Source organism: Nicotiana sylvestris, chromosome 7 (genome assembly GCF_000393655.2).
Source record: "Nicotiana sylvestris chromosome 7, ASM39365v2, whole genome shotgun sequence".
NCBI lineage: Eukaryota > Viridiplantae > Streptophyta > Magnoliopsida > Solanales > Solanaceae > Nicotiana > Nicotiana sylvestris.
The window spans coordinates 63,122,854-63,142,187 of NC_091063.1; the positions used below are offsets into that span (position 1 = coordinate 63,122,854).

Consider the following 19,334-nt stretch of genomic DNA (forward strand, 5'->3'; position numbering starts at 1 on the left):
CTTGTGGCATGGAGTTAGCTTTTAAATATTTTGGATCTCGAGGGGGAACGGGAACTTTGGCTAGATACATATTGAAACACCCTCAAGATAGAGTTAGATATCTTAATCTGAAAGTTTTGGCGGAGGGGAAAAGTGTACCTACTTCTAGCCAGGCTGACCCTAGCACCGATTCAAATCAATTTCAACCGGGAATTAATACTGTTACCGGAGGTATTTTATATTATGATCCAAAAATAGATCGGGAAGAATTGGCAAAAATGGTAACTGTTATGTGCTTACCCTATAGTTTTCCTTCTGATCCTAACTTTGTGCATTATATTAGAATTTTTTTTAATCTTACTTATAAAGGTTTTCCTCGCACAACCGTAAAGAGCGATATTGATAAATATAAACATGAATATTAACAATATTTGCGCTATTTATTTACTCATATAAATTTTCGTGTTGCTATTGAAATTGATATTGGTAGAAGTGGCAACGATTGTGATTACGTTACTGTTACCAGTCATTGGATTGATGAGGATTGGATAATGCAAAAGTGCATTATTGCTTATACAATAATTAATTCACATCATACATGGCAGTTTATCGCTAGCACAGTTACGGATATTTGCAGATATTTTTGCATTAGTGATAAAATAATATCAGTTTCAATGGATAATGCTACTAGTAATACAAATATTATAGGCTTTCTTAACACTATACTAAGTCCTGCATTTATTAATATTTTTCATGTTAAATGTATTTGTCATATTTACCATTTAATTTTGGTGACGGTATGAGAATTTTAAATATTGAAATTGAAAAGGTTAAAATGGCTCTTAACTGGCTTTTTTATCCAAACCGTAGAAGTAGACTTAGAGAATATTTTAAAAGATGCTATGAATTTGGCCTAAGATAAAGAAAGTTTCCAAAACCTTGTCTAACTAGATGGAATTACATGTATGAAAGTTTAGTTGTTGCATATGAATATAGAAACCCTATAAACTAAATGTTTAATGCTCATGCAAGTGATGATGATGAGTACCTTACGAATGCGGATTGAACTAATGTTAAAATGCTTGTATTTTTTAGAAAATTTCATATTGCTACAAATGAATTTTCTGGGCAATATTATCCTACTATTTCTGATCCTTCTGATTGGGAATTCATTTTTTTTTTCAAAATGAGTCTTGATTTTTGTTTTTAAAATTAAAATCACTCGCAGGTACAAAATGAGCACCATCCAAAATCCACCATTCACAGATGTAGATGAGTTTCTATTTCGGCTTCAGATGTGGTGGTATGAATTAGGAGGAGATGGTCAGAAATGGGTCATTAAGTATTTGGGAGCTCTCACAGATATTATGAAAGTTAAACCACGCGATGATGATTTGATTACGGCACTAGTGACTTTTTGGGACCCTGTTCACAATGTCTTTCGCTTCTCTTATTTCGAGCTTACTCCCACATTAGAAGAAATAGCTGGATATTCCGGTTTTGACGGAGATTTGAGAAACCAGAATCTTATATTCCCAAAAGCTTCCTCAGTACACCGATTATTTGGTCTTCTAAATATCAGTAATCAAATTAGAAAAAGCAACGTTGTCAAAGGGTGTTGTTATTTCAACTTCCTATATTCAAGGTTCGGAAAGCCATATGGATTTGAAATTCATGAAAAGGGCCTTATTAACAAACAAAACAAGGACACCTGGCAGATTCACCGTCGCTTCGCTTTCATGGTGGCTTTTCTGGGAATCATGGTCTTCCCAAACAAAGAGCGGACGATTGATATTCGCATAGCCAGAGTCGTACAAGTCCTCACTACCAAAGAACATCACACTCTTGCCCCAATCATTCTCTCAGACATTTATCGGGCGTTGGCTTTGTGTAAATCCAGGGCAAAATTCTTCGAAGGGTGCAATATTTTGTTGCAAATGTGGTTGACTGAACATCTCCAACATCACCCCAAGTTCATGTCGTATGGTCCGAGCAAGGACAATTTTATTGAGAGTTATGAAGAAAGAATAAAAGATTATAAATCTCCAGAAGGGGTGAAAGCCTGGATATCCCATTTAAGATATTTAATGGCAAGTCAAATTGAGTGGACTTTGGGATGGCTCCCGGTAAGAGAGGTGATACACATGTCAACCTTAAAAAGTTATTTGCTGCTGTTAGGTTTAAGAAGTATCTAGCCGTATGCGCCACAGAGAGTTCTAAGACAGCTAGAGAGATACCAAGTGGTGCCTGATGATGAAGATTTGAGTGTGCAAGTGATTGAGCTACACCCCGAAGCCACTCTCCTTGAGGTTTTAATCCAGCGGATTTGGAATGGTTGTCAATACTTGAAAGATGATACCCAAGTTCCAGATCCTGCGAAAGGTGAGATAAATCGGGGTTATGCTAGGTGTTTGAGAAAGATCCCGTGTGGATGATGCACCAGAACCTGATCCTAGAAGGCCCATAAAAAGACCGCATGTTCAAGCCTTTGATGACAAAATCCAAGAACGGTTGGCTTGGGGTGAAAAGGAAAAGGGGTACAAAGCAACTATTCATGCCTTAGAAGAAAGCCTGAGAAACCTCAATTTAGAGAAAGACTTACAAGCACAAGAAGCAGAAGGTGAAAAGAAGAGTCTGATTAGCGAGAATAAAACTCTCCGCGCTCAGTTTCAACAGATGAAGAAAGCCTATGAAGCGCCAGTGAGAAGTTGAAAAGATCAGAAAATCATTGTCAATCTGATGGAAAAAATGCAAGATTATGACTCCATCTTGACAAAGACTGAAAAGGCGTTAGACAAAGCTAAGGAAAAAATCATACAGTTAAATGAGGAGGCCAAATCTAGTAAGGAATGCCACGTAATGAGATGTGAAGAAGAAATGGCTCAATTCAAGAGAGAGAAGGACTATTGGATACATTCAGAAGCTCAACTCCATGCACAGTTGGAAGAAATGAGAAGGTACAATAAAGAACATCAGCACACAGTATTGATAGGGAGAGAGCACAAGCAAGACTCGATCAGGCCAGATTTCGGGCTCAATTGGAGTCGTCTTTAGATCGCGAAGGCCACATAAGAGATATAACCACCACTCGCCAATAGCAGTTACAAAACCAAGACCAGAATCTCCAGGACTTCAGAGCACAAATCCATGATTTGGCTGTTTACACCTCTCAAAGTTATGTGAACTGCCAAGGGATGGATTATGAGAGGTTTCTAGAGCATGCACCTACTTTTGCCCGTCATCTTGCAATGGAGTTAGAGAGGATGTACCGTACACTAGGAGGTCAGTCGGGTCAAGCCCCACCATGAGCAGATGTTCCAGTGATTAAAAGCAAAAGATTGTGGAGTGAAGCGTGGTCATAGTTGTTGGAACTTTTCATATAATAGTCATGTTTTAGTTTAAGTCCATGTTGAGTTTTTTAAACCATTTTTTTAAAGTATTGTCCAAATGTAATGTCATTTCTGTCTTTGTACTGTTTTGTTTGTTAAAATAAATAAAAGTAATAATAATTGTTTCCGCCAGAACTACGCTCGGTCTGATTCATGCGGGGTCATGATACGTAGGCAATCTCCATAGGATTCGACCACAACCAAAAGAAAAGAATAAAATGAATAAAGGGGGAGAGGAATAAAAGATAGGCGTGAGTGACAATAAAAGGGAAAGGGCAGGAAAAGCTGGGATGACACAAGCAACCGAGCAAATACATGGTAGAAATGACTAATTGCTTAGGTGCATTGCATCCCTATGTATGGTTGTTTATTTGTTAAAACTCTAATCACTAACAAGTTTGGTTGTTGTTATCAGAATTCAAGCAGTTAGTACACCTAAGCATACTGGCAACCCACCCCTACCAAACCAGATCCAAAGGAGAAATAATCATGTCTATCCCAGATGTAGACACCAGTGTCATTGAAGGAGAAGAGTTGGATGTTAACGCCATAAAAGAAGAGATGTACAAATTAAAACAACAAATGGCCGAAATGTATCAGGCCTGGGCTAAAGGACAACCGTCGTCCGCCTACCCGGCTAACCCTACCTTCACTCCACCACCGGCTCAAACTCAGGATCATCCTGCCACCGATCTATCCCCGAGCTTTCCCATTTACCAACACTACCGGGGCACCACTTCTCATACACCACAATCTCCACCCCTAAACCGATTCCATACCCCCTCCACCAGTAACTCCTGTCTTCGTAGCATCTCCACCAGCTACACTCCACAAATCTACTAGCGAACCTATGTTCCAGGCCCAGGACAACCAATACTACCCCTCGGAGCCCACTTTCAAAGCTCCAAAAACCCTTTCCTATACTCCTTACTTTAACCTCCCGATAGAAGCTGATAAACCAGTCAAAAATACCGAATAGGAGGAGATGTTCAGGAAAGTTAAAAGCTTAGAACAATCATTTAGAGACATGCAGGGGTTGGGAGGGCAAGTCAGCGTGGCCTACAAAGACATATGTATGTTCCCGAATGTGCAATTACCGGCAGGTTTCAAGATGCCCAAGTTCGATCTATACAACGGGCACGACGATCCAGTAGCCCACTTGAGGGGTTTTTGCAGCAAGATGAGGGGAGCTGGAGGAAAAGATGAATTGTTAATGGCTTACTTCAGTCAGAGTTTGAGTGGATCAGCATTGGAATGGTATACCCGCCAAGACCATGGGAGATGGTACACATGGGATGATCTGGCGCAAGCATTTGCTTGTCACTTCCAATACAATCTTGAGATCATTCCAGATCGACTGTCCTTGCTAAACTTGAGAAGAAGCACAGTGAAAACTTCAGAGAATATGGTTTCAGATGGAGGGAGCAAGCAGCAAGAGTAGATCCCCCAATGAAGGAAAGTGAGATGGTAGATTACTTCCTACAGGCTTTGGAACCTACTTACTATGGCCATTTGGTCTCAGTTGTGGGAAAGTCATTCAATGAAGTAGTAAAATGGGGGGCATGGTAGAAGAAGGCCTCAAGTTGAATAAAATCATGAGTTATTCGACTATCAAAGCGACTACTCAGGCTATTCAGGACGGTATATGAGGGATTGGGAAGAAGAAAAGAGAGGAAGCAACAATGGTTGATTCAGGAACTTGGTCCGGATCCAGAGGTTCACCTTACCACTACAATCAACCTCGACCCCACCAACAAACTTATCACCACAATCCACCCCAACACTACTATCTCCCACCAGAACCTCATTTTTACGTCCACCATGCACAAGCATACAACCAACCTCCTGCCCACACTCAATGGAGTGCTCCTGTCCTACCAAATACTTATCCACATCCACGAGCCTACCAAAACACTCCCGGACCAAGTTTCAGGCCTAGTCAAGCATTCAAGGGTGAAAGGTTGCAGAAAAAGAAAACCTTTACTCCATTGGGAGAATCATACACTAGTCTATTCCACAGGCTAAAATAGCTAGATATGCTAAGGCCGATACAGTCCAAACTGCCAAATCCTCCTCCAAAGAATCTTGACTATACTGTCAGCTGTGAGTATTGTTCTGGTACTCCGGGTCATGATACAGAAAAGTGTTGGCACTTGAAAATTGCGATACAGGAGCTTATTGATACCAATAGAATTGAAGTTCAAGCTCTCGAAGCACCCAATATCAACAGGAATCTGATGCCAGCCCATCAGGAGGCAAATATGATCGAAATAGTGCATGCGGAGGGAGAACCCAAGAAGCCATCACAGACCGTCATGATGATTCGGCCTAGTGGAGTCAAGACAGATGAACAATCAGCAGATGAGAAGTTGGTGCTCAAGCAGAGCAAAAAGAGTGTTGAGCCATTTGTGGTAGTTGAGAAGGGGTCTTTAAGCAAAGTTGCAATGAAACAGGAAGAGGTGAAGGTGATTGTACCGGGAGCGGCCAGCAAACCCATCATAATCGTGGAAGGAGCCCGCGCAAATTAGGTTATTATCAAGCCAGTAACCCAGTTACCAATAATCAACAGCAAGGCTATTCTATGGAATTACAAACGGGTAACGGTGATGTACAAAGGGAAGGAAGTCAAAGAAGAAATCTGTGAAGTACAGGGTTTGACTCGCTCGGGAAGGTGTTTTACTCCCGAGGAGTTAAGAAGAGCTAAAGATAATCTAGCGCTAGTAAAGAAAGCCGTAACTGAAGAAGAAGCAGAAGAATTCTTGAGGAAGATGAAGTTACAGGACTACTCTATCGTGGAACAATTAAGAAAGACGCCTGCTCAAATTTCCCTATTGTCATTATTAATCCATTCGGATGAGCACCGTCAAGCTTTAATGAAGATCTTGAATGAGGCACACGTTCCCGATAAGATCTCCGTGAATCACTTGGAAAAAATAGCCAACAAAATCTTCGAAGCAAACAGTGTCATGTTTTCTGATGATGAATTGCCTGTAGAAGGTACTGAGAACAACAGAGCTCTTTACCTCACATTAAAATGTGAGAACTTTGTGGTGACCTGGGCATTGGTTGACAGCGAGTCAAGTGCAAACATCTGTCCTTTTTTCACTTTAAGCAAGTTAAAAATAGAAGATGAGAGGATCCATAAGAACAATATTTGCGTGCGGGAATTTGACGGCGGAGGTAAAGATTCAGTTGGGGACATAGTGCTAGAGCTGACGATAGGGCCAGTTGAGTTCACAATGGAGTTTCAGGTGCTGGATATAGTTGTTTCCTATAATTTACTATTGGGTCGACCATGGATCCACGCCGCTAAAGCAGTCCCATCAACACTACACCAGGTAGTCAAATTTGAATGGGACAGACAAGAAATAGTTGTGCATGGGGAAGACAGTTTATGTGCTCGTAGCAATGCCATTGTACCAGTCATTGAAGTGGAAGATGACCAGGGACCATGGGTCTACCAGGTTTCTGACACGATGTTGGTAGAGAAAGTTTCGGAGGGGAAATACATTCCAAACGCATCAGTCATGGTAGCCTATGAGATGTTGAAGAATGGTTTTGTACTCGGTAAAGGTTTGGGCTCATCTTTGCAAGGCATCATACAGCCGGTGTCTCTTCCCGAAAACTTGGGAACATTTGGTTTGGGATTCAAGCTCACTGCCGCAGACATAAGAAAGGCCAAAAAGCTAAAACAGAAGGCATGGGTCCTTTCAAAGCTAGTCCCATGTCTTTCCAAATCATTTGTCAAGTCTGGTACCAGAAGTCGCCCAATAACAGCAATTCCCAGTTCTGTGACTGATCCTGACAAGGAGTTAATTGAAAGATTTGAGAAGTTATTCGACAGTGTGAACATGGTGGAAATTGGAGAGGGTTCTAGCAACGTGGAAGTGCAATTTGTTGGGCCAAAAACAAAGCTTAACAATTGGAAGGCTACTCCTCTCCCCACTCGAAAGGAGTCTTGGTAGTTTATTTTGAGTTTCCTTCAGTTTGTCTAGGTTATTCCAGGGTTGTAATCCAGATTTTTTATCTTTCAGTCTATTTGAAGTGTGCAAACCTTGTTATCTTTCATCATTTAATGAAATGCGGTTTCCCTTTCTTTATCATTCCTGATAGTTTTTCTTTTGTTTTTCTTTTCTTTTCTGTACAATACTTTTTACTCTGGTTCTAATGACATGACATGCATGAGGAATCCTCAGCACAGTCTTAAAAATTAATCTGATTCCGAAATAATAGTTCAATAAGTAGATTGTGACTACGAATCAGAATATGATGAAGATGAAGCCTTCGAAGAGATCAGTAAGGAGTTAATTCACTTCGAAGAAAAACCCAAACCCAACCTAAATGAAACAGAAACCGTCAATTTAGGGGACACAAATAATATCAGAGAGACTAAAATAAGTGTCCATCTTGAGCCAAAGATCCGGGAAGAGTTAATCAAAGCACTCATCGAATACAAAGATGTTTTTGCATGGTCGTATGCCGACATGCCGGGTTTGAGCATTGATTTAGTGGTCCACAAATTGCCCACTGATCCAGTGTTTCCTCCCGTCAAGCAAAAGTTGAGGAAATTCAAAACTGATATGAGTGTGAAGATTAAAGAAGAAATCACCAAGCAGTTGGATGCAAAGGTTATTCGGGTCACTTGATATCCTGTTTGGTTGGCTAATGTCGTACCTGTGCCAAAGAAGGACGGCAAGATCAGAGTATGCGTCGATTACTGCAATCTCAACAAAGCAAGTCCGAAGGACAACTTCCCACTACCCAATATCCACATTTTGATCGATAATTGTGCCAAGCATGAGATAGGATCTTTTGTGGATTGTTATGCCGGGTATCATCAGATTCTAATGGATGAAGAAGATGCAGAAAAGACGACATTCATCACGCCTTGGGGAACTTATTGCTACCGGGTAATGCCATTTGGTTAGAAGAATGCCGGGGCAACTTACATGAGAGCAATGACTACGGTGTTTCATGATATGATACATAAGGAGATTGAGGTATACGTGGATGATGTGATCATAAAGTCAAAGCGTCAAGGAGACCACGTTGGGGATTTGAGGAAATTCTTCCTGAGACTTCGCAGGTACAACCTTAAGCTTAACCCTGCCAAGTGCGCATTTGGTGTTCCATCCGGAAAGCTGTTGGGATTCATAGTCAGCCGGCGAGGCATCGAGTTGGACCCATAAAAGATCAAAGCCATCCAAGAATTGCCACCTCCGAGGAACAAGACTGAAGTGATGAGTCTGTTACGGAGGTTGAACTACATCAGCAGGTTTATTGCTCAGCTCACAACAACTTGTGAGCCTATTTTCAAATTGCTGAAGAAGGAAGTTGCGGTCAAGTGGACTGATGAGTGTCAAGAAGCATTTGATAAGATAAAAGGATACTTGTCAAACCCACCCATACTGGTTCCGCCAGAACCAGGAAGATCTTTGATTCTTTACTTGACAGTCTTGGAAAATTCATTTGGCTGTGTACTGGGGTAGCATGACATTACCGGCAGAAAGGAACAGGCTATATACTATCTTAGCAAGAAGTTCACGGCTTATGAGGTTAAGTACACTCATTTGGAAAGGACATGTTGCGCCCTAACTTGGGTGGCTCAGAAATTGAAACATTATTTGTCATCCTACACTACTTACCTCATTTCGCGTTTGGATCCGTTGAAGTATATCTTTCAAAAGCCTATGCCGACATGGAGACTTGCGAAGTGGTAGATATTGCTCACAGAGTTTGACATCATCTATGTGACTCGGACTGCGATGAAAGCCCAAGCATTGGCCGATCATTTAGCCGAAAACCCGGTCGATAAAGATTACGAGCCATTGAGAACTTATTTTCCCGATGAAGAAGTGATGCATATCGATGAACTGGAGCAAATTGAAAAACCAGACTGGAAACCTTTCTTTGATGGGGCTGCCAACATGAAAGGAGTCGGAATAGGAGCTGTGCTTATTTCTGAAACAGGGCATCACTATCCTATTACGGCTCAGCTTCGATTTTATTGCACCAACAATATGACTGAGTATGAAGCCTGTATTTTGGGTTTAAGGCTAGCTGCAGACATGGATATCCAGGAAGTCTTGGTCTTGGGAGACTCGGATCTCCTGGTACATCAAATTCAAGGAGAATGGGAAATGCGAGATTTGAAGCTCATACCATACCGACAATGTTTGCATGATCTTTGTCAATGTTTTCGATTAGTGGAGTTCAAGCATATTCCAAGAGTCTATAATGAGGTCGCCGATGCTTTGGCTACCCTGGCATCAATGTTGCACCATCAGGACAAAGCTTATATCGATCCTCTGCATATTCAAGTTCGAGATCAGCATGCTTACTATAACATGATTGAAGAAGAACTTGATGGCGAACCATGGTTCCACGATATCAAGGAGTATATCAGAATGGGGATATATCCAGTGCAAGCCACGGGGGAACAAAAGAGAACAATTCGACGGTTGGCAAATGGATTCTACTTAAGTAGAGGAGTTTTGTATAAGAGAACACCAGACCTTGGATTATTAAGATACATAGATGCTAGACAAGCTATGGCTGTCATGTCCGAAGTACATTCGGGAGTCTGCGGACCACATATGAGCGGATATGTGTTGGCAAAGAAAATTCTCCGAGCAGGTTATTATTAGCTTACCATGGAACGAGATTGTATCAATTTTGTGCGCAAATGTCATCAGTGCCAGATACACGAAGATTTGATTCATTCTCCACCATCGGAATTGCACACAATGTCGGCACCATGGCCCTTCGTTGCTTGGGTCATGGATGTCATTGGACCAATTGAGCCAGCAGCATCCAACGGGCACAGGTTCATTCTGGTAGCCATTGATTATTTCACCAAATGGGTTGAGGCCAAAACTTTCAAATCGGTGACCAAGAAAGCAGTGGTCGATTTTGTTCACTCAAATATCATCTGTCGATTCGGAATCCCAAAGGCGATCATCACAGATAATGGTGCTAATCTTAACAGTAACTTGATGGAAGAGGTATGTCAACAGTTTAAGATTACACATCGCAATTCTACCCCATATCGTCCCAAGGCGAATGGAGCAGTCGAGGCAGCCAACAAAAACATAAAGAAGATACTTCGGAAAATGGTAGAAGGTTCGTGGCAATGGCACGAAAAATTACCATTTGCGTTGTTAGGATATCGCACTACTGTTCGTACTTCGGTAGGTGAAACTCCTTATTTGTTAGTATATGGCACTGAAGCAGTAATACCTGCAGAAGTTGAAATCCCTTCCCTTCGGATTGTCGCTGAGGCTAAGATTGATGATGATGAGTGGGTCAAAACCCGTTTGGAGCAGTTGAACTTGATTGATGAAAAAAGATTGGCAGCAGTATGTCATGGCCAGTTATATCAAAAGAAAATGGCAAGAGCATACAACAAAAGGGTGTGTCCTCGAAAGTTTGAAGTGGGTCAGCAAGTGTTGAAACGTATCCTTCCACATCAGGTTGAAGCAAAAGGCAAGTTCGCCCCGAATTGGCAAGGGCCATTTATTGTAACCAGAGTATTGTCCAATGGTGCTCTATGTTTAACAGATATCGAAGGAAAATGCATAGACATGGCCATCAATTCCGATGCAGTCAAGAGATATTATGTATGATTTCTTTGTTATAATTGTTGATTGTTTGTACCGGGCATTGTTTCGAAGACTGAAATGACGAAGGCAATTCGTTCTGCTATCTAAACACTTTACCCTTTCTTCCCCCTTTTGATCTTTATTTCTTTCTTTCATACCCCTCTTTTGGAATCAATAACGAAAAAGAGAGAGAAGAAAGAAAAAGAGAAAAGGGAAAAGAAAAGAAGTGAAAAGAGAAAGTATAACAACAAGGAAATTCAAGTGTGAACTACGTTTGACCTGATTCCTGTTAAGGATACGTAGGCAGCCTCACGGCTCGGTCATAGTAAAATAAAATATCAAAAGATCCCCAAGCAAGAAACTGGGGCAGAAGTTGTACTTGTAATAAGAAATGTGATTCCAAGAGTTGTAATTTTAAACCCATGTCAAATTGTTTTGAGCCTTTGATACCCTTTCTTTCTAACCCCATCCAAAAGCCCACATTACGGTCCAAAGAAAGACCTTCCGATCAGTCTTCGAGAGATGCCAAGTTGAGCAAATAGAGGTGATTCATATCAGGATAACACTCTGGTCCAAGCAGGAAAAGTAATGAAAATGAGAAAATCTTATTGGTGAAAACCCTCATGGGCACCATGAGGCGACGAAAGCTGAGAGAAAGTAAAAATGAGAGAGTCTTATCGGTGAAAACCCTCATGGGCATCATGAGGCGACGAAAGATGAGAGAAAGTAAAAATGAGAGAGTTTTATCGGTGAAAACCTTCACGGGCACCATGAGGCGACGAAAGCTGAGAGAAAGTAAAAATAAGAGAGTCTTATCGATGAAAACCTTCGCGGGCACCATAAGGCGATAAGGAATTGAGGAACAAACGAATGAGAGAGGTTTGTCGGTGAAAACCTTTCGGGGCACTGCAAGTCGAACAAGGTCCGTAAGTTGGCGGGAAGTAAAATTGGGTTGTGGAAATCTTGGAGAACAAAGTAAAACAATTGGAAAGGAGATTGGTTAAATAGACTGGGCTGATTAATCCAAAATGCTTACCATGATCATTGGTGCCAGTGACTCCACTCAGATAAGTTCCTTTTTCCTATCTCCAACAGTTATCCAAATTTGGATTTTCTTCTTTATTCTTAATTCTCAAAATCGTCGCATTTCATTGCTGTTAATTTTTACTCCTCTAAAGCTCTTCCAAGGTTAGCCTTGTTCCAACAAATAAGAAGGAATATCAAAGTGTACTACCAGATTCAAAATTGCACAAAGCAAAATACGGATAGGACATGTTGGAGATAGTATGATGAAAAGTGGGACCTAGGGTGTAAGCAAAGGATAAATCAGTGGAATGGTTCAGTAATGTCATGAGAGATGTATGGTTACGAATAAAAGGGTCAGAAGTGAAAAACAATAGTTGGGGATCCTGAAGTTAAGGATTAGTCATGAGGTCAAAACAGTCCTTTCGACCAGTTCAAGGCAGTCTGTTGAAGCAAAGCATGGCAAAGAGAAAACCATGCCCAGCAAGAATGCCACAACTAACCACCACATTTTAAACTAACAAGATTTTCTTTGATTTGAAACAGGGGCAAAGATGGCATTTATTTCAGGAAGCACCCTGTAAGGAAAGCAAGTACCATGCAGGTTTGATCCTATAAATTCTCAGGACCCTCCTGGAAAATGGGACTTAGCTTTAATTCAAAACATTCATGAGTACAAGATCTAGCATAAGCTCTACTTCGTGAAAATATAAGTTGGTTTGAATTTTTCATTTTTTTAAGACAAGACTCAATTCGAAACTTCAGGACCCTTCTGGAAAATGGGACCTAGGTTAAAATCCAAAAAAAACATAAGTAGTGAATATAGGACAAATGTGCACCAAAAGGGATATAAGTTGGCTTCAAAGTTCGCATAAGAGTTTTCAGGACCCACCTGAATAATGGGACGTAACTTTAAGCATTCCATTAGATAAGTAAGTGTTGTTATAAGAGAGTACAATTTAGCTGTAAAATTGTTACTCTTAAGATAAGACTTGATTTTTTATTGTCAGGACCCTCCTAGATAATAGAACGTAGTTTAAAACTGGCTTGGATAACAAGATTTAGCATAAGACATACCTTCAGTAGATATAATTTAGCTTTAAAATTGTCGTTAATTATGAGTTGTCAGGACTCTCCCGGATAATGGGGAGTAGTTTAAGACCTTCTTAGATAATAAAATTTAGTAGAAGTCATACTTTTAAAAGATATAGCTTAGATTTAAAATTGTCATTTAGTTAAGAGTTGTTAGGACCCCCTGGATAATGGGACCTAGCTTTCAAATTCTTAGTAATATTTGGTAATATGATTCAGTTTAACACTCACAGATCCGCCCAGCTACCAAACTGGGGCAGAAAATTTTCTTTTGTTTTGTCTATTTTTGCTGAAGTCAGGCGCGCATCTGAAGAACAGGGAGAACAACACGGATGTTAAAGATAAGAGCATGACCAAGTACTAGCAATCAGGCGTCCACTTGGAGAACAAGGAAAAACAGTTGAAATATCTTCAATCATGCGTCCACCTGGAGAACAAGGAACAACAGTTGAAGTATCAACAATCAGGCGTCCACCTGGAGAACAAGGAACAACAGTTGAAGTATCAGTAATCAGGTGTCCACCTGGAGAACAAGGAAAAACAGTTGAAGATTCAGTAATCAGGCATCCACCTGGAGAACAAGGAACAACAATTCAAGTTTCAGCAATCAGGCGCCCACCTGGAGAGCAAAGGAGTACAATTCAAGTTTCAGCTTTCAAGTTCTTACTGATATTTGGTAACATGATTTAGTTTACACTTATATATATGCCCAGCTACCAAACTGGGGCAGAAATGTTTCTTTGTTTTTGTCTATTTTGTTGAAATCAGGCGCCCACCTAGAGAGCAAGGGAATACAATTCAAGTTTCAGCAATCAGGCACCCACCCGGAGAGCAAGGGAATACAAATCAAGTTTCGGCAGTCAGGCGCCCACCTGGAGAGCAAGGGAATACAATTCAAGTTTCAGCAATCAGGCGCCCACCTGGAGAGCAAGGGAATACAATTCAAGTTTCAGCAATCAGGAGCCCACCTGGAGAGCATGGGAGTATAATTCAAGTTCAGCGGTCAGGCATCTACTTGGAGGAAAGGGAAAACATCTCAGATTACAATTAAAGTCAACAACAAAAGAAGTTCGCGGCAAGAATGCGAGTCAACAGTCCGAGCTAATCAACAAAAGTTAGTCACGATCCAAAAAAAAAGAAAGAGAAAGGCAAGAAGTGAATCCAAATGCAGAAGTTGATGAAAGATGTGAGATTCTCAAGACATGGTTAAGGTGACACGCACTACATGTCCGGTCTTGATCCGAAAATCTGAAGAAGAACGGGCTAGCACCTGCAACTAGCAAGCGTCAAGATTCAAATCCAAAGTCTGCATGAAGAACCATTCAAGACTCAAGATCTAGCTTCAGAAGACTTATAGATAGGAATCTTGTAACTCATAGTTGATAGGCTTAACTAGTTTTTTCCATGTTTTGATTTTTGATGTAACATCAGGATTGCGGATCGAAGCCTCGGACGGAACCTCACTCGACTCTCGAACATCACTTCATCACCTCATCCATTTCTGAACTACACGCGACCTGATTCCCTTATAATCCGGGATATGTGGGCTATCCAAAACCAGGACTCGGTTGCACCTTTTCTTTTTATTTATTTTTTTCCTCTTTTGAATACCAATATGGTCAAAAAATTAGTCACATGGTTCACTTTATCTTTTCCCGAAAACTCTTCGTGTTTCCGAGCAAAGAGGGGTAGCTGTGAACACCTAATTTTTTACCGCACTCAAATTTTATACTAGTTTAGTGTAAATATTTCTTTTAGGTCTAATCTTAATATTTTTTTAAAAAAATATCTTACTTTTAATATGTTTTACTTTAGAAAAAAAGGGGGTGCCAAGAAAAGTTAAAATAAAATAAATAATAAACTAACGGAAGAACAAGAATCAGTAAATTAAGAAAGATACAAAATAATATCCCTTTTACCCATGATCTCCTCAACCGCCCCACGATTTCTCCTCCTAACTCCCATTTTTCCACTTCCTCATATTAGTGACTTTTCCACTTCCTCATATTAGTGACTTTTCCACTTTCTCATATTAGTGACTTCCCCACTTCCTCGTGTTAGTGGTCATGTCCCAATCCCCACTTCCTCATGTTAGTGCTCAGTCCCTCACGTCTCACATCATGCGCACACACACAATCACTGGCATACACACACGATCTTACACAAAAACACACATACACATCTATATAATACACTTCACAAATAAAAAGAAGAAAAAGGGAGAGAAAAAAAATTCAAGTAAGAAGAAACGAGAGGAGAAGTTCAAAACACAGACGAAAAAAAGGGATGGCTTCTTCTTAAAGGAGAAGGGGGTATACACTCGATATACAGTCCCTATACATTCTATATACACTAGAGATACTCTTGATATACACTAGATATACACGGGCATCCATTGAAAAATACAAGGTCATGAACCCCACCCCAGATGACCACTATTTCGTCTTCTTCGCCCTCACTGTTGGAAACAGATACACACACACACACAACAAAAGAAAGAACAGGAATTCGTGGGACTTCAGTTAGTTCGAGAAATTCCGGCGACCTCCATATAAAGTAATTGTTAATATATACATTTTGTAATATTGTAATAAGTGTCATTTGGAAGACGTATACATATTGTGATGACACTTATTTGTGATTTTTTTGATTAATGATATACACAGGAGACAAGAACTTTTCCCAACAGAAAGCTCTTTCTTTTCTATAATGTTTAGCATTTTTCCATCTTTCAAGTGCTTTAAGAAGTGCAATATGTGATTTTTACACTGTTTCATCTTCACAAAAGGAATTCTATAATAATCTTCCACGAGTTATGTTTTGATAATTACTTGGACTGGAGGATATGTAGTTTCTGTAATTTAGTTAGTCATTGCAGTTGAATTAGCAATTATCGTGATTGTGTACATGTTCGCGTGACATGATCATGATTTTAATAATCAATTCGGAGTATGTCTTCGCGCAACTTCGATCAAACTTTTGTTAATAATAAAAATGGGTTTCCATGGGCTATTAATTAATTTTTAGTTTATATAGCTTGAGGTGTGCCATTCACAATTTTATCATTTGTGGCCCCCGTATTAACTTCACGACTTAGATATAAAATGACAAATGTTTGTAGCATGCTTTAGGCATGATTAATAAATAAACCATCGTGATTGTGTACACGTTCGCGTGATATAATTATGATTATAAAATAAATTGAGGTATGTATTCGCGCAACTTCGGCAAAACTTTCTTAATAATTAATATAGCGTGATTAATTGTTAAAATAAAAACGCAACTTCCTTTTGTTAAAATAAGTGAGGTGTGTCATGCCAAACAAAATTTATAATTCATGGCACTTGTAAGATTAGATTAAGAACTAACACTTATAGAAAATGTTTGAGGTGTGCCATAAATAAATTAAATCATCCATGGCCCTCACAAATATTGCTTTTAAAAATTTGAACAATCGTAATTTGCTTTAGGCCCGATTTAGATTAGTATTGCGATTATATATACTTTCGTGTAATATGATTGCAAATTTAACTCTTAAAAGACTTAAGGGATCCGTTCGCGCACCTTTAACCAAGTTTTCCTAATGAATCAACGAAGCATTATTAATTGTGGACACGTTCGCGTGACATGATTTTTGACGTGCCAAAGGAAAAGAGTATACGTACGCGTAACTCAATTCTTTAATTACGAATAAATCAAGTGATTTAAATGCGGTAAAAAGATAATTGCACATAGGTTCTAAAATAAGTAATTAGACAATTTAAGTCGAGTATAAATTGGTAAGTGACCGTGCTAGAACCACGGAACCCGGAAATGCCTAACACCTTCTCTCGGGTTAACAGAATTCCTTACTTAGAATTTCTGGTTCGTAGGCTTCAAAAAGGAAAGTCGAAATTTCCTCGATTTGGGATTTAAAATAAACCGGTGACTTGGGACACCATTTAAAATATTCTAAGTGGCGACTCTAGAATTAAATAAATAATCTCATTTCGAATAATGTCACTTAAATTGGAAAAACTCCCTTATACCCCTCAGGTGTGTAAAAAGGAGGTGTGACAATCTCTCTCTAATTTTCTTCTATAATTGCTACTATTGCTTACTTTATTGTTACAATTTGTGAAAAAATTGTGAAGTTGGTGAATTGAAGTCTTCAAGTCTTCAACGATAATCAATTTTCAACAAGTTGTTTGTCAATTCGGTAAATTCATTCCAACTCTTAAGTTTTAATATTATAGTTTTGTTTGTTTTATTTATTTTCTATAGTTGATTAATTAAGATGGCTTCCTTAAAAATACTTTTTGGTAACAATAAGGGAAAATTCAAAAGTGGCGAATCTAATGGTCAATCTGTTCCTCCTCCACTGCCCCCGACTCCCTGAACCAAACCCCATATCCGTCCTACACATGCTATTCTTGATAGTGATAATAGTTTATTACAATTTACTGAGAGTCAATTTTGCCATGATATTGCAGCTGGTGAATAGTTAGACCATGAATTAATGAATGCTCTTTATTCTAGTCCAACTAATGATGAAAATGATGATGAGGAAATAGATTTTGATAAAACTCAACCGGATGATGATACACCCACTAGTCCTGTTCCTGATGTTAACCCAACTAGTGATAACCCTGCTAATCCAAATGATGCCCCATCTTATACTCTTGTTACTGGCCCTATTTTTTCTAGACAACCTACCAAACGGATGGAAACATCTCCTGTTTGACCCTTTTTTACTCAACTAATTTCTCAAAATAAGGCTAAGTGTAAAACTTGTGGCATGGAGTTAGCTTTTAAATATTTTGGATCTCGAGGGGGAACGGGAACTTTGGCTAGATACATATTGAAACACCCTCAAGATAGAGTTAGATATCTTAATCTGAAAGTTTTGGCGGAGGGAAAAAGTGTACCTACTTCTAGCCAGGCTGACCCTAGCACCGGTTCAAATCAATTTCAACCGGGAATTAACACTGTTACCGGAGGTATTTTATATTATGATCCAAAAATAGATTGGGAAGAATTGGCAAAAATGGTAACTGTTATGTGCTTACCCTATAGTTTTTCTTCTGATCCTAACTTTGTGCATTATATTAGAATTTTTTTTAATCTTACTTATAAAGGTTTTTCTCGCACAACCGTAAAGAGCGATATTGATAAATATAAACATGAATATGAACAATATTTGCTCTATTTATTTACTCATATAAATTTTCGTGTTGCTATTGAAATTGATATTGGTAGAAGTGGCAACGATTGTGATTACGTTACTGTTACCAGTCATTGGATTGATGAGGATTGGATAATGCAAAAACGCATTATTGCTTATAGAATAATTAATTCACATCATACAGGGCAGTTTATCGCTAGCACAGTTATGGATATTTGCAGATATTTTTGCATTAGTAATAAAATAATACCAGTTTCAATGGATAATGCTACTAGTAATACAAATGTTATAGGCTTGCTTAACACTATACTAAGTCCTGCATTTATTAATATTTTTCATGTTAGATGTATTTGTCATATTTACCATTTAATTTTGGTGACGGTATGAGAATTTTAAATATTAAAATTGAAAAGGTTAAAATGGCTCTTAACTGGCTTTTTTATTCAAACCGTAGAAGTAGACTTAGAGAATATTTTAAAAGATGCTATGAATTTGGCCTAAGATAAAGAAAGGTTCCAAAACCTTGTCTAACTAGATAGAATTACATGTATGAAAGTTTAGTTGTTGCATATGTATAGAAACCCCATAAACTAAACGCTTAATGCTCATGCAAGTAATGATGATGAGTACCTTACGAATGCGGATTGAACTAATGTTAAAATGCTTGTATTTTTTAGAAAGTTTCATATTGCTACAAATGAATTTTTTGGGCAATATTATCCTATTATTTCTAACTGTTTAGTTCATATTGCAGAACTTGCAAATTTTTTCCCTATTCCCCATATTTATGGTGTTGCTGCTTTGTTAAATCCTTGTATGAAATTAGAAGGTCCTCAATTTTGGTATGAAACTGTTTATAATGGTTTAGCACTTGAAGATGAGGAGTTGTCTAAACTCCCAGAAGCAATTGCCTCAATTAAAATAAATGCTCAAATTATTTATCAAGTTGCATTAAATCATGCTAGACCAAATATTTCAACTTCATCTTCTTCTGATTCTCAATCATATAAAAGAATTGTGGGAGTAAGATCACTTAGTGCTTGGGTGAGGTTTAGGAGTTCTCAAGGTTCTAGTAGTAGTGATTTT

General features: G+C 39.0%; 1 protein-coding gene across 1 annotated transcript; it reads left to right on the forward strand.

The window, feature by feature from the left end:
• Positions 1–1,214: 1,214 nt before the first annotated feature.
• On the forward strand, positions 1,215–17,807 carry LOC138873221 (uncharacterized). The gene is made up of 3 exons (XM_070151668.1): positions 1,215–2,033; positions 2,758–2,936; positions 17,603–17,807. Exons 1-3 carry the CDS (start codon positions 1,215–1,217, stop codon positions 17,805–17,807), a joined length of 1,203 nt encoding a protein of 400 aa, XP_070007769.1.
• The last annotated feature ends 1,527 nt before the right edge of the window (positions 17,808–19,334 follow it).

Bases quoted from the DNA above. Each gene is read 5' to 3' on its own strand.
- LOC138873221 (XM_070151668.1), top strand. From the start codon at position 1,215: ATGAGCACCATCCAAAATCCACCATTCACAGATGTAGATGAGTTTCTA. The intron at 2,034-2,757 runs GTGAAAGCCTGG...ATCTTGACAAAG, and splicing joins ATTATAAATCTCCAGAAGGG to ACTGAAAAGGCGTTAGACAA. The intron at 2,937-17,602 runs GTACAATAAAGA...TCTTTATTCTAG, and splicing joins CAGTTGGAAGAAATGAGAAG to TCCAACTAATGATGAAAATG.